The 16027-nt window shown below is 41.3% G+C and overlaps 1 protein-coding gene across 6 annotated transcripts in view; it reads right to left on the minus strand.

Moving 5' to 3' along the window:
* LOC138333715 (uncharacterized) overlaps positions 1–13533 on the minus strand; it is a 29730-nt gene extending 16197 nt beyond the window's left edge. The window contains exons 1-4 of one of the 6 annotated variants that reach the window (XM_069282266.1): positions 13352–13524; positions 1899–1985; positions 1457–1500; positions 418–1036 (exon numbers count right to left, since the gene is read on the minus strand). In XM_069282266.1, the coding sequence (XP_069138367.1) occupies positions 418–1036; positions 1457–1500; positions 1899–1981 (746 nt within the window). In that variant the 5' untranslated portion in view covers positions 1982–1985; positions 13352–13524. Of the gene's footprint in view, positions 1–417; positions 1037–1456; positions 1501–1898; positions 1986–13351 lie in introns of all 6 variants that reach the window. The other 5 variants (XM_069282265.1, XM_069282270.1, XM_069282269.1 and 2 more) reach the window with 5 other exon arrangements.
* Between the last annotated feature and the right edge of the window lie 2494 nt (positions 13534–16027).

The following is a 16027-nucleotide window of genomic DNA, read 5'->3' on the forward strand; positions in this document are numbered from 1 at the left end:
AATGTTTAATTGTAAAATATTTTTTCAGTTAAAATAAAATAAGAATCGTATGGAAAATATAAAAGGCTATAATAGAGATAATGTCACATGATACTATCATTCAAAGCTGATCATACATGACTTTACTTTTAGACATAAAAATAAATAAATAAATAATAATGATAAAAGACATGAAAATCATCTCGATTCTCACGACATGAAAAAAAGAGTTTGCAAGTCGGAGACGTTGAAGTATTTGATGAATTTAAGATCAAAACAGTGTAATAAAATGTTCTCTGCTGTGAGAGGAGAGTCATATGCATTGCATTTTGTGGACCCTCCACTCTCAATAAATGCATATGGGTAATATATTTTCAGGTCAAAACATGAGGAATATTTTCCCTGTGGAAAATAAACACATACACAACAAGTTATTACCTCTTGAATCGAACATTGGGATCAGTATCAGAGTCGATGTGATCCGTCATCCATGTTATTAGATGGGAATTGACAGAAGTTTGTATATGTTGTTGTAAGTAGCCTTGAAATCGGTTCTGTAGGTCTTCAAGGCCTGGCATTGCAACCCCTAACATGGATGTAAAGTCGAGATTAAAAGATGCTAAACATGGGAAACTGCCCTGTTTTAACATTTGCTGGTCTGGTTTAACACTATCCATTGCCATTCTTTTTCTATTGTCAAATGGCGGTTCCAAGTGACGTGAATTGCTATAACCCCCAAACGGCATACCGGTAGAATTGCCGTAGTTCAACTCCATAACACCAGGTTGTGTTGCATGGTGTGTCGGTGTTGAGAGTTCCTTATATATATGCTGGTCTTGTAAGTCTACGGATGATTGTAGTGGCAATTTCACTGAAAAAGCTGGTATCGTAGGCGATGACATTAGTGAACTTGGTTTTGGCTCAGTATTGGTTGAAACAGGACGAACTTGACATTGAGGTCTAGCCAATGGATTGCAGAGGCTCGACAAATGTGTCTTCAAAGTCTCTTGTGCTGTTAGTGTCTTTTCAATTATATTTGCGAAAATCCGGTCAGTGTCTGAAAACAAAGACGTGCCGTAGAGGATATTATATTCAAACTGAATATTACTACGACAGAGGCCAGGTACAAGTGTTTTTTAAAATCTAGTTATTAACAAGATTTGATTACGAATCCAGTGATCAACTGTAAGTACTGGAAATTAATTAACTTCATCAAAAGATAGAGAGGTTGCTCTCTTAAAATGAGATCTATAATCTTCAGGTATTGATTGCGATACTTTGCATCAACTAAATGGGGAAGGGATAGGGTGGATGGGTTAATATTCTCAAACAAAAAAAGGTTGCTCATTTTACCAAAATATATCTCATATGTCTGTCATCATTTTTCTACAATCTACAAATACGCGACAAGATAATTAATCTCTCTTATATTTACAAATGCCTGATTGAAGTTGATTATTGTATAGCAAAGACATACCTTGTATTAAATGTAGGGCATTATCTCTTGAATGTATCAACGATCTGCAAGTCAAAATATGCTTTTTCTATTCAGGGTTTCTGGGTTCCATTTACGTAGACTTATGTACATTGATACAAAACCCCAAATTAGACAGAATCTTATTTATATGATGAATATTACTCGTGAAATTACGCGAAAATTCATATCCTGCGAAAAGGAAGTGGTTTACATTATAGTTTCAACTTATTTTTGTCATTTTTTTTTTATTTTTTTTTGTAAAAAAAAAAAAATGATAAAAAATCTGTGTGTTTGAATAGATAAAAAAATGAGCATGGGTGTCAAAGTTTATATTAAATAATAACAATTGTATATAGTATCAATGATTTTCAAACCATTAACCGATGACCAATCATATTGATGATAATAAGGGTTATGTAATGTAGCTTGTAATGATTTTCACCTTTTCAATGTAGCCTCAAGAGAACTGAGAAGTTCTCCAATTTCTCGTACTTTACTCACTACATCATTCAGATCTGTCTGCATGTCGCTACAAAAGAATTTCTGGTATGAGTTTTGTAAGTCTGAGGAAATTTGCTAGACATGATTGAAATGTTATTCGTATACTATTGCAATAGTACCTTCCGAATGTTCATGTCTACCATATTATTCATACCTATCATTGATTTATTCATATCACCTGTATATGTCTACCAACTGTCTATATACCTACCATCTGTCTTTATACCTACCATCTGTCTATACCTACCACATGTCTATTGCAGGTGATAAATGTATACTATATATAGACAGGTGGTCAATGTAAGCAGGTTATAGTCAGATAAGTGACTGGTACTTATAAATATAATATTACAATATTACTGCATAAAGTGTGTGGTGCGAGTAATTGTTGGCAGCGGTGAATTCGTGTTGTGTCTTCTTGTACAGTGCAAGTTTTGCCTTTTTTATAGTACTATGTCACTGAAGTATGCCGCCGAAGATACTTAGCAACACACCCCACCCAGTCACATTATACTGACAACTGGCGAACCAATCGTCCCACTCCCTGTATGCTTGGCGCTACGCACGAGCAGAAACTACCATATTTATAGACTGTGGTTTGTCATGGCTAGGGGACAGAACCAAGAGACACCTATAATGGGCAAGCTCTCAACTGAACGCCAAAATTGGACTGTGTCAAGGATATACTCGATACTCCCGATACTCCAAGGGTTCCGATCACTTACGATCTCTACACTCTTGGACTATCTCATAGTAAAATTGGAGGCAGCTCAGCGAAAAAAAGCTGAACCAACCACTGGCCGCAAACATTTCCTTTGAAGACTACAGAGAGAACGACCTCCAACTTCAAAGCCACACAGTCAAGCACAACGTACCGTTATACGCCTCTTTTGATGTACATCAAAGGACTAAATTACCTGTTCAGTTCAGTTGCCTCCTATTTTACTATGGAATAGTCAAGGAGTGTAGAGATCGCAAGTGATAGGAACCCCTGGAGTATCGAAGATGTGTCAAGGGAGACGTTAGGGAGAAGAAAAGGTAAAGACAGGCGAAAGTAATATACAGGTGATAGTTATAGCCAAATGGTAGGTATAGATAGTTGGTACGCTTAGACAGGTGGTAGTTATAGACATGTAGTAGGTATAAATAAGTATTAGGTAAAAACAGGTAGTAGGCATAGACAGGTGGTAGGTATAGACAGGTTGTAGTTATAGATAGGTGGTAGGTATAGACAGATGGTAGGTGTAGACAGGTGGTAGATATAGACAGGTGGTAGGTATAGACAGGTGGTAGGTATAGACAGGTGGTAGGTATAGACAGGTGGTAGATATAGACAGGTGGTAGGTATAGACAGGTGGTAGGTATAGACAGGTGGTAGGTATAGACAGGTGGTAGGTATAGACAGGTGGTAGGTATAGACAGGTGGTAGGTATAGACAGGTGGTAGGTATAGACAGGTGGTAGGTATAGACAGGTGGTAGGTATAGACAGGTGGTAGATATAGACAGGTGGTAGGTATAGACAGGTGGTAGGTATAGACAGGTGGTAGGTATAGACAGGTGGTAGGTATAGACAGGTGGTAGGTATAGACAGGTGGTAGATATAGACAGGTGGTAGGTATAGACAGGTGGTAGATATAGACAGGTGGTAGGTATAGACAGGTGGTATTATAGACAGGTGGTAGGTATAGACAGGTGGTAGTATAGACAGGTGGTATTTATAGACAGGTGGTAGGTATAGACAGGTGGTAGGTATAGACAGGTGGTAGGTATAGACAGGTGGTAGGTATAGACAGGTGGTAGGTATAGACAGGTGGTAGGTATAGACAGTATAGACAGGTGGTAGATATAGACAGGTGGTAGGTATAGACAGGTGGCAGGTATAGACAGGTGGTAGGTATAGACAGGTGGAAGGTATAGACAGGTGGTAGATATAGACAGGTGGTAGATATAGACAGGTGGTAGATATAGACAGGTGGTAGGTATAGACAGGTGGTAGGTATAGACAGGTGGTAGGTATAGACAGGTGGTAGATATAGACAGGTGGTAGGTATAGACAGGTGGTAGGTATAGACAGGTGGTAGATATAGACAGGTGGTAGGTATAGACAGGTGGTAGTTATAGACAGGTGGTAGATATAGACAGGTGGTAGGTATAGACAGGTGGTAGGTATAGACAGGTGGTAGGTATAGACAGGTGGTAGGTATAGACAGGTGTAGTATAGACAGTGTATATAGACAGGTGGTAGGTATAGACAGGTGGTAGGTATAGACAGGTGGTAGGTATAGACAGGTGGTAGGTATAGACAGGTGGTAGGTATAGACAGGTGGTAGGTATAGACAGGTGGCAGGTATAGACAGGTGGTAGGTATAGACAGGTGGTAGGTATAGACAGGTGGTAGGTATAGACAGGTGGTAGGTATAGACAGGTGGTAGGTATAGACAGGTGGTAGGTATAGACAGGTGGTAGGTATAGACAGGTGGTAGATATAGACAGGTGGTAGGTATAGACAGGTGGTAGGTATAGACAGGTGGTAGGTATAGACAGGTGGTAGGTATAGACAGGTGGTAGGTATAGACAGGTGGTAGGTATAGACAGTGGTGGTAGGTATAGACAGTGGTAGGTATAGACAGGTGGTAGGTATAGACAGGTGGTAGGTATAGACAGGTGTAGGTATATATAGACAGGTGGTAGGTATAGACAGGTGGTAGGTATAGACAGGTGGTAGATATAGACAGGTGGTAGGTATAGACAGGTGGTAGGTATAGACAGGTGGTAGGTATAGACAGGTGGTAGGTATAGACAGGTGGTAGGTATAGACAGGTGGTAGGTATAGACAGGTGGTATTTATAGACAGGTGGTAGGTATAGACAGGTGGTAGGTATAGACAGGTGGTAGGTATAGTAGACAGGTGGTAGGTATAGACAGGTGGTAGGTATAGACAGGTGGTAGGTATAGACAGTGGAGGTATAGACAGGTGGTAGGTATAGACAGGTGGTAGGTATAGACAGGTGGTAGGTATAGACAGGTGGTAGGTATAGACAGGTGGTAGGTATAGACAGGTGGTAGGTATAGACAGGTGGTAGGTATAGACAGGTGGTAGGTATAGACAGGTGGTAGGTATAGACAGGTGGTAGGTATAGACAGGTGGTAGGTATAGACAGGTGGTAGGTATAGACAGGTGGTATTTATAGACAGGTGGTAGGTATAGACAGGTGGTAGGTATAGACAGGTGGTAGGTATAGACAGGTGGTAGGTATAGACAGGTAGGTATAGACAGGTGGTAGGTATAGACAGGTGGTAGGTATAGACAGGTGGTAGGTATAAGACAGGTGGTAGGTATAGACAGGTGGTAGGTATAGACAGGTGGTAGGTATAGACAGGTGGTAGTATAGACAGGTGGTAGTATAGACAGGTGGTAGGTATAGACAGGTGGTAGGTATAGACAGTGGTATAGGTATAGACAGGTGGTAGGTATAGACAGGTGGTAGTTATAGACAGGTGGTAGGTATAGACAGGTGGTAGGTATAGACAGGTGGTAGGTATAGACAGGTGGTAGGTATAGACAGGTGATAGGTATAGACAGGTGGTAGGTATAGACAGGTGGTAGGTATAGACAGGTGGTAGGTATAGACAGGTGGTAGGTATAGACAGGTGGTAGGTATAGACAGGTGGTAGGTAGTAGGTTAGACAGGTGGTAGGTATAGACAGGTGGTAGGTATAGACAGGTGGTAGGTATAGACAGGTGGTAGGTATAGACAGGTGGTAGGTATAGACAGGTGGTAGGTATAGACAGGTGGTAGGTATAGACAGGTGGTAGGTATAGACAGGTGGTAGGTATAGACAGGTGGTAGGTATAGACAAGTGGTAGGTATAGACAGGTGGTAGGTATAGACAGGTGGTAGGTATAGACAGGTGGTAGGTATAGACAGGTGGTAGGTATAGACAGGTGGTAGGTATAGACAGGTGGTAGGTATAGACAGGTGGTAGGTATAGACAGGTGGTAGGTATAGACAGGTGGTAGTTATAGACAGGTGGTAGGTATAGACAGGTGGTAGGTATAGACAGGTGGTAGTTATAGACAGGTGATAGGTATAGACAGGTGGTAGGTATAGACAGGTGGTAGGTATAGACAGGTGGTAGGTATAGACAGGTGGTAGGTATAGACAGGTGGTAGGTATAGACAGGTGGTAGGTATAGACAGGTGGTAGGTATAGACAGGTGGTAGGTATAGACAGGTGGTAGGTATAGACAGGTGGTAGGTATAGACAGGTGGTAGGTATAGACAAGTGGTAGGTATAGACAGGTGGTAGGTATAGACAGGTGGTAGGTATAGACAGGTGGTAGGTATAGACAGGTGGTAGGTATAGACAGGTGGTAGGTATAGACAGGTGGTAGGTATAGACAGGTGGTAGGTATAGACAAGTGGTATTTATAGACAGGTGGTAGGTATAGACAGGTGGTAGGTATAGACAGTTGGCAGGTATAGACAGGTGGTAGGTATAGACAGGTGGAAGGTATAGACAGGTGGTAGGTATAGACAGGTGGTAGGTATAGACAGGTGGTAGGTATAGACAGGTGGTAGGTATAGACAGGTGGTAGGTATAGACAGGTGGTAGGTATAGACAAGTGGTATTTATAGACAGGTGGTAGGTATAGACAGGTGGTAGGTATAGACAGGTGGCAGGTATAGACAGGTGGTAGGTATAGACAAGTGGTATTTATAGACAGGTGGTAGGTATAGACAGGTGGTAGGTATAGACAGGTGGTAGGTATAGACAGGTGGTAGGTATAGACAGGTGGTAGGTATAGACAGGTGGTAGGTATAGACAGGTGGTAGGTATAGACAGGTGGTAGGTATAGACAGGTGGTAGGTATAGACAGGTGGTATTTATAGACAGGTGGTAGGTATAGACAGGTGGTAGGTATAGACAGGTGGTAGGTATAGACAGGTGGTAGATATAGACAGGTGGTAGGTATAGACAGGTGGTAGGTATAGACAGGTGGTAGGTATAGACAGGTGGTAAGGTATAGACAGGTGGTAGGTATAGACAGGTGGTAGGTATAGACAGGTGGTAGATATAGACAGGTGGTAGGTATAGACAGGTGGTAGGTATAGACAGGTGGTAGGTATAGACAGGTGGTAGGTATAGACAGGTGGTAGGTATAGACAGGTGGTAGGTATAGACAGGTGGTAGGTATAGACAGGTGGTAGGTATAGACAGGTGGTAGGTATAGACAGGTGGTAGGTAAGGTAGTGACAGGTGGTAGGTATAGACAGGTGGTAGGTATAGACAGGTGGTAGGTATAGACAGGTGGTAGGTATAGACAGGTGGTAGGTATAGACAGGTGGAAGGTATAGACAGGTGGTAGGTATAGACAGGTGGTAGGTATAGACAGGTGGTAGGTATAGACAGGTGGTAGGTATAGACAGGTGGTAGGTATAGACAGGTGGTAGGTATAGACAGGTGGTAGGTATAGACAGGTGGTAGGTATAGACAGGTGGTAGGTATAGACAGGTGGTAGGTATAGACAGGTGGTATTTATAGACAGGTGGTAGGTATAGACAGGTGGTAGGTATAGACAGGTGGTATATAGACAGGTGGTAGGTATAGACAGGTGGTAGGTATAGACAGGTGGTAGGTATAGACAGGTGGTAGGTATAGACAGGTGGTAGGTATAGACAGGTGGTAGGTATAGACAGGTGGTAGGTATAGACAGGTGGTAGGTATAGACAGGTGGTAGGTATAGACAGGTGGTAGGTATAGACAGGTGGTAGATATAGACAGGTGGTAGGTATAGACAGGTGGTAGGTATAGACGACAGGTGGTAGGTATAGACAGGTGGTAGGTATAGACAGGTGGTAGGTTATAGACAGGTGGTAGGTATAGACAGGTGGTATTTATAGACAGGTGGTAGGTATAGACAGGTGGTAGGTATAGACAGGTGGTAGGTATAGACAGGTGGTAGGTATAGACAGGTGGTAGGTATAGACAGGTGGTAGGTATAGACAGGTGGTAGGTATAGACAGGTGGTAGATATAGACAGGTGGTAGATATAGACAGGTGGTAGATATAGACAGGTGGTAGGTATAGACAGGTGGTAGGTATAGACAGGTGGTAGGTATAGACAGGTGGTAGGTATAGACAGATGGTAGGTATAGACAGGTGGTAGATATAGACAGGTGGTAGGTATAGACAGGTTGTAGATATAGACAGGTGGTAGGTATAGACAAGTGGTATTTATAGACAGGTGGTAGGTATAGACAGGTGGTAGGTATAGACAGGTGGTATTTATAGACAGGTGGTAAGGTATAGACAGGTGGTAGTTATAGACAGGTGGTAGGTATAGACAGGTGGTAGGTATAGACAGGTGGTAGGTATAGACAGGTGGTAGGTATAGACAGGTGGTATTTATAGACAGGTGGTAGGTATAGACAGGTGGTAGGTATAGACAGGTGGTAGGTATAGACAGGTGGTAGGTATAGACAGGTGGTAGGTATAGACAGGTGGTAGGTATAGACAGGTGGTAGGTATAGACAGGTGGTAGGTATAGACAGGTGGTAGGTATAGACAGGTGGTAGGTATAGACAGGTGGTAGGTATAGACAGGTGGTAGGTATAGACAGGTGGTAGGTATAGACAGGTGGTAGGTATAGACAGGTGGTAGGTATAGACAGGTATAGACAGGTGGTAGGTATAGACAGGTGGTAGGTATAGACAGGTGGTAGGTATAGACAGGTGGTAGGTATAGACAGGTGGTAGGTATAGACAAGTGGTATTTATAGACAGGTGGTAGGTATAGACAAGTGGTAGGTATAGACAGTTGGCAGGTATAGACAGGTGGTAGGTATAGACAGGTAGAAGGTATAGACAGGTGGTAGGTATAGACAGGTGGTAGGTATAGACAGGTGGTAGGTATAGACAAGTGGTAGGTATAGACAGGTGGTAGGTATAGACAGGTGGTAGGTATAGACAGGTGGTAGGTATAGACAGGTGGTAGGTATAGACAGGTGGTAGGTATAGACAGGTGGTAGGTATAGACAGGTGGTAGGTATAGACAGGTGGTAGTATAGACAGGTGGTAGGTATAGACAGGTGGTAGGTATAGACAGGTGGTAGGTATAGACAGGTGGTAGGTATAGACAGGTGGTAGGATATAGACAGGTGGTAGGTATATAGACAGGTGGTAGGTATAGACAGGTGGTGGTAGGTATAGACAGGTGGTAGGTATAGACAGGTGGTAGATATAGACAGGTGGTAGGTATAGACAGGTGGTAGGTATAGACAGGTGGTAGGTATAGACAGGTGGTAGGTATAGACAGGTGGTAGGTATAGACAGGTGGTAGGTATAGACAGGTGGTAGATATAGACAGGTGGTAGGTATAGACAAGTGGTATTTATAGACAGGTGGTAGGTATAGACATAGGTGGTTGCAGGTATAGACAGTGGTATGAAGTGGTATAGACAGGTGGTAGGTATAGACAGGTGGAGGTATAGACAGGTGGTAGGTATAGACAGGTGGTTAGGTATAGACAGGTGGTAGGTATAGACAGGTGGTAGGTATAGACAGGTGGTAGGTATAGACAAGTGGTATTTATAGACAGGTGGTAGGTATAGACAGGTGGTAGGTATAGACAGGTGGTAGGTATAGACAGGTGGTAGGTATAGACAGGTGGTAGGTATAGACAGGTGGTAGGTATAGACAGGTGGGTATAGCGTGGTAGGTATAGACAGGTGGTAGGTATAGACAGGTGGTGGATATAGACAGGTGGTAGGTATAGACAGGTGGTAGGTATAGACATGGTATATAGACAGGTGGTAGGATATAGACAGGTGGTAGGTATAGACAGGTGGTAGGTATAGACAGGTGGTAGGTATAGACAGGTGGTAGGTATAAACAAGTGGTATTTATTGACAGGTGGTAGGTATAGACAGGTGGTATTTATAGACAGGTGGTAGGTATAGACAGGTGGTAGGTATAGACAGGTGGTAGGTATAGACAGGTGGTAGGTATAGACAAGTGGTAGGTATAGACAGGTGGCAGGTATAGACAGGTGGTAGGTATAGACAGGTGGAAGGTATAGACAGGTGGTAGGTATAGACAGGTGGTAGGTATAGACAGGTGGTAGGTATAGACAAGTGGTATTTATTTATAGACAGGTGGTAGGTATAGACAGGTGGTAGGTATAGACAGGTGGTAGGTATAGACAGGTGGTAGGTATAGACAGGTGGTAGGTATAGACAGGTGGAGTATAGACAGGTGGTAGGTATAGACAGGTGGTAGGTATAGACAGGTGGTATTTATAGACAGGTGGTAGGTATAGACAGGTGGTAGGTATAGACAGGTGGTAGGTATAGACAGGTGGCAGGTATAGACAGGTGGTAGGTATAGACAAGTGGTATTTATAGACAGGTGGTAGTGTATATAGACAGGTGGTAGGTATAGACAGGTGGTAGGTATAGACAGGTGGTAGGTATAGACAGGTGGTAGTATAGACAGGTGGTAGGTATAGACAGGTGGTAGTATAGACAGGTGGTAGGTATAGACAGAGGTGAAGTAGTATAGACAGGTGGTAGGTATAGACAGGTGGTAGGTATAGACAGGTGGTAGGTATAGACAGGTGGTAGGTATAGACAGGTGGTAGGTATAGACAGTGGTAGGTATAGACAGGTGGTAGGTATAGACAGGTGGTAGGTATAGACAGGTGGTAGGTATAGACAGGTGGTAGGTATAGACAGGTGGTAGGTATAGACAAGTGGTATGTATAGACAGGTGGTAGGTATAGACAAGTGGTATGTATAGACAGGTGGTAGGTATAGACAAGTGGTATGTATAGACAGGTGGTAGGTATAGACAAGTGGTATGTATAGACAGGTGGTAGGTATAGACAAGTGGTATGTATAGACAGGTGGTAGGTATAGACAAGTGGTATGTATAGACAGGTGGTAGGTATAGACAGGTGGTAGATATAGACAAGTGGTATGTATAGACAGTGGTAGGTATAGACAGTGGAAGGTATAGACAGGTGGTAGGTATAGACAGGTGGTATGTATAGACAGGTGGTAGGTATATAGACAAGTGGTATGTATAGACAGGTGGTAGGTATAGACAAGTGGTATGTATAGACAGGTGGTAGGTATAGACAAGTGGTATGTATAGACAGGTGGTAGGTATAGACAAGTGGTATGTATAGACAGGTGGTAGGTATAGACAAGTGGTATGTATAGACAGGTGGTAGGTATAGACAGGTGGTGGTATAGACAAGTGGTATGTATAGACAGGTGGTAGGTATAGACAGTGGTATGTATAGACAGGTGGTAGGTATAGACAGTGGTGTATAGACAAGGTAGGTATAGTGGTATAGACAAGTGGTATGTATATGACAGGTGGTAGGTATAGACAAGTGGTATGTATAGACAGGTGGTAGGTATAGACAAGTGGTATGTATAGACAGGTGGTAGGTATAGACAAGTGGTATGTATAGACAGGTGGTAGGTATAGACAGGTGGTATGTATAGACAGGTGGTAGGTATAGACAGGTGGTAGGTATAGACAAGTGGTATGTATAGACAGGTGGTAGGTATAGACAGGTGGTAGGTATAGACAAGTGGTATGTATAGACAAGTGGTATGTATAGACAGGTGGTAGATATAGACAAGTGGTATGTATAGACAGGTGGTAGGTATAGACAAGTGGTATGTATAGACAAGTGGTATGTATAGACAAGTGGTATGTATAGACAGGTGGTAGATATAGACAAGTGGTATGTATAGACAGGTGGTAGGTATAGACAAGTGGTATGTATAGACAGGTGGTAGGTATAGACAAGTGGTATGTATAGACAGGTGGTAGGTATAGACAAGTGGTATGTATAGAGAGGTGGTAGGTATAGACAAGTGGTATGTATAGACAGGTGGTAGGTATAGACAGGTGGTAGATATAGACAAGTGGTAGGGTATGACAGTGGTATATAGACAGGTGGTAGTATAGACAGGTGGTAGGTATAGACAAGTGGTATGTATAGACAGGTGGTAGGTATAGACAGGTGGTATGTATAGACAGGTGGTAGGTATAGACAGTGGTGTGGTAGGTATAGACAAGTGGTAGTATAGACAGGTGGTAGGTATAGACAGGTGGTAGGTATAGACAGGTGGTAGGTATAGACAGGTGGTAGGTATAGACAGGTGGTAGGTATAGACAGGTGGTATGTATAGACAGGTGGTAGGTATAGACAGGTGGTAGGTATAGACAGGTGGTAGGTATAGACAGGTGGTAGGTATAGACAGGTGGTAGGTATAGACAGGTGGTAGGTATAGACAGGTGGTAGGTATAGACAGGTGGTAGGTATAGACAGGTGGTAGGTATAGACAGGTGGTAGGTATAGACAGGTGGTAGGTATAGACAGGTGGTAGGTATAGACAGGTGGCAGGTATAGACAGGTGGTAGGTATAGACAGGTGGTAGGTATAGACAGGTGGTAGGTATAGACAGGTGGTAGGTATAGACAGGTGGTAGGTATAGACAGGTGGTAGGTATAGACAGGTGGTAGGTATAGACAAGTGGTATTTATTTGACAGGTGGTAGTAAGACAGTGATAGATATAGACAGGTGATAGATATAGACAGGTGTATATATAGACAGTGGTATGTATGGACAGGTGATAGATATAGACAGGTGGTATGTATAGACAGGTGGTAGGTATAGACAGGTGATAGATATAGACAGGTGGTATGCATAGACAGGTGGTAGGTATAGACAGGTGATAGATATAGACAGGTGGTAGGTATAGACATTTTCTTTCATACCAACGGGTGTAGTACTGGCTGGTCTAGGGCAATACACTCATGCCGCCTGAGGCTGTATTTCATGGCTACCCATGCAATAAAGCCTCATGACGTCACAGCGTCAACAAAATTTCTATTTCCTCGGTAAAATTGTAACATTTTTTCACAAACTTGACTGGTTTTACTATAAAATATGCATTTTGTGACCCTCGGGTAGAATATACTTATCATTCATATCCACATATGAAAGAGTCTTATATGATTAGTATAGACAGGTGGTAGATACTTTTATAGACAGATGGTAGGTATAGACAGGAGACAAGTAAAGACAGGTATTATATATAAAAACGATAGAAAGGTGATTGTTACATGTATAGAAATATTATAGTTATAGACATGTATTAATGTTATAATTATAATGTTTCAATCATGACTGTTGTAATAAATTCAGTTAATATCAACAAGTAAATGTTTGGGAAATATGTCTTGTTTATAATTGCATTATGCTATAAAGCCGTTCTTAAATATGTGTGTATACATTTACGGGTTCCTTAAGATATCAAGACACACACATTATTACTTTTCATATTAATGATAGATAAACATACTTACTCCACCTGGAATGTTACTTGTCAGGATTACGCAAATAATTATCTTCCTGGTAAGGAGGCAAGGTGAAGGTCGGGTACCTTAATACGAAGTCAGTATTATGATATCTTTAAAGGTAAGCGTTCCAGGAAGAAATATGACACAGATGTTCACCTGAAATGACATTATCCCTACCGGTGTGTATCGGTGCAGTATATCTCAGTCTACTCACGCATGGTAGTTATATATAGGTGGTAAGTATACATAAACAGGTGGTACGTATAGATAGGTAGTAGGTATAGACAGGCACTAGGTATAGACAGGTGGTAGGTATAGACAGTTGGAAGATACAGACAGGTGGTAGGTATAGACAGGTGGTAGGTAAATACAGATGGTAAAAATAGACAGGTACTAAGTATAGACAGGTGATAGTTATATAGACGGGTGGTAGTTATATATAGGTGGTAGGTATAAACAGGTGGTAGTTATAGACAGGTGGTAGGTATAGACAGGTGGTAGGTATAGACAGGTGGTAGGCATAGACAGGTGGTAAGAATAGGCAGGTACTAAGTATAGACAGGTGATATTTATATAGACGGGTGGTAGTTATATATAGGTGGGTATAGAGGTGGTAGGTATAACAGGTGGTAGTTATACTAAAACAGGTGGTAGGTATAGACAGGTAGGTGGTAGGTATAGACAGGTGGTAGGCATAGACAGGTGGTAAGAATAGACAGGAACTAAGTATAGACAGGTGATAGTTATATATAGGTGGTAGGTATAGACAGGTGGTAGGCATAGACAGGTGGTAAGAATAGACAGGTACTAAGTATAGACAGGTGATATTTATATAGACGGGTGGTAGTTATAAACAGGTGGTAGGTATAGACAGGTGGTAGGTATAGACAGGTGGTAGGCATAGACAGGTACTAAGAATAGACAGGTACTAAGTATAGACAGGTGATAGTTATATAATATCTTTATTTCATTTAGCAAATAGGCTAAAAAGCCTTTGTGCAAAACAAATACAGACATGACAATGGTAAACAGACTTTTCTGGAAAAAGGATGTACACTATATATATATATATAAATAAAAAAAAAGAAATCAGCGAAAGGATGCACATAACAAATATATCAATTATCAAATAATATTGAATTTCTAACTTCATTAGCCTTGTGAACAAAGATAGCTAAATTTTTAACAATGCTACTATTTTCTGAAGTCAAGAGATCTATAAATTTAGTCATATTAGGCCTCAACCAAAATTTCTTGTTTAACAGTTTTGATCTAATATCTACATAAATAGGACATTCCAAGATAAAATGATATTCATCTTCAATTTTTGCACAATTAAAACAATATCTCAAATCGACTGGAATTGGATTAGGCTTGTGCCACCGACCTGTTTCTATGTACAATCTATGTGATGATGTTCTAATCTTCGTTAGAGCTTTTCTATATTTTTCAATATTTACAGTATCGAGATAACTCTTATATCCAAATTCATTTGTAAACAATAAATAACATCTTGCCCTTGGCGAATCTACCAGCTCACTATGCCAGTTTTGTATAAAAATATCTTTAACTCTAGTTTGGAATAACTCTAAAAATACCTTTTCGTTTCCAACTTGTTGTTCTAACCAAACATAACCAAAACCATACGTACATAATAATTGTTTTACTAATTTTGCCCAGTTAATTATTCTATATGATTCAGCTTGTTGATAAAGTTCATCATAGACTGACTTCACCAATACATTTTTCTTATGATGGACAATCTGTAGCCAATACTTAATTATCTTAAAATATCTCTTGAGTTTTAGTGGCAAACATCCTAATTTTCCGTAAATAAAGTTGTTCTGTGTCGAAGTTTTCACTCCAAGCAATCTTTTACAAAACCTTAAATGAACCTTTTCTACTGCCAACCCAGAGTGAAAACCCCACACTTCACACCCATAACTCATTACATATATAAGTGGTAGGTATAGACAGGTGGTAGTTATATATAGGTGGAAGGTATAGACAGGTGGCAGGTATAGACAGGTGGTAGGCATAGACAGGTGGTAGATATAGACAGGAACTAAGTATAGACAGGTGATAGTTATATATAGGTGGTAGGTATAGACAGGTGGCAGGTATAGACAGGTGGTAGGCATAGACAGGTGGTAAGAATAAACAGGAACTAAGTATAGACAGGTGATAGTTATATATAGGTGGTAGGTATAGACAGGTGGTAGGTATAGACAGGTGGTAGGCATAGACAGGTGGTAAGAATAGACAGGTACTAAGTATAGACAGGTGGTATTTATATAGACAGGTGATATTTATATAGACGGGTGGTAGTTATAAACAGGTGGTAGGTATAGACAGGTGGTAGGCATAGACAGGTGGTAAGAATAGACAGGTGGTAGGTATAGACAGGTGGTAGGTATAGACAGGTGGTAGGCATAGACAGGTGGTAAGAATAGACAGGTACTAAGTATAGACAGGTGGTATTTATATAGACAGGTGATATTTATATAGACGGGTGGTAGTTATAAACAGGTGGTAGGTATAGACAGGTGGTAGGTATAGACAGGTGGTAGGCATAGACAGGTGGTAAGAATAGACAGGTGGTAGTTATATATAGGTGGAAGGTATAGACAGGTGGTAGTTATATATAGGTGGAAGGTATAGACAGGTGGCAGGTATAGACAG

This window comes from Argopecten irradians, chromosome 10 (genome assembly GCF_041381155.1).
Source record: "Argopecten irradians isolate NY chromosome 10, Ai_NY, whole genome shotgun sequence".
In the NCBI taxonomy this organism is placed as follows: domain Eukaryota; kingdom Metazoa; phylum Mollusca; class Bivalvia; order Pectinida; family Pectinidae; genus Argopecten; species Argopecten irradians.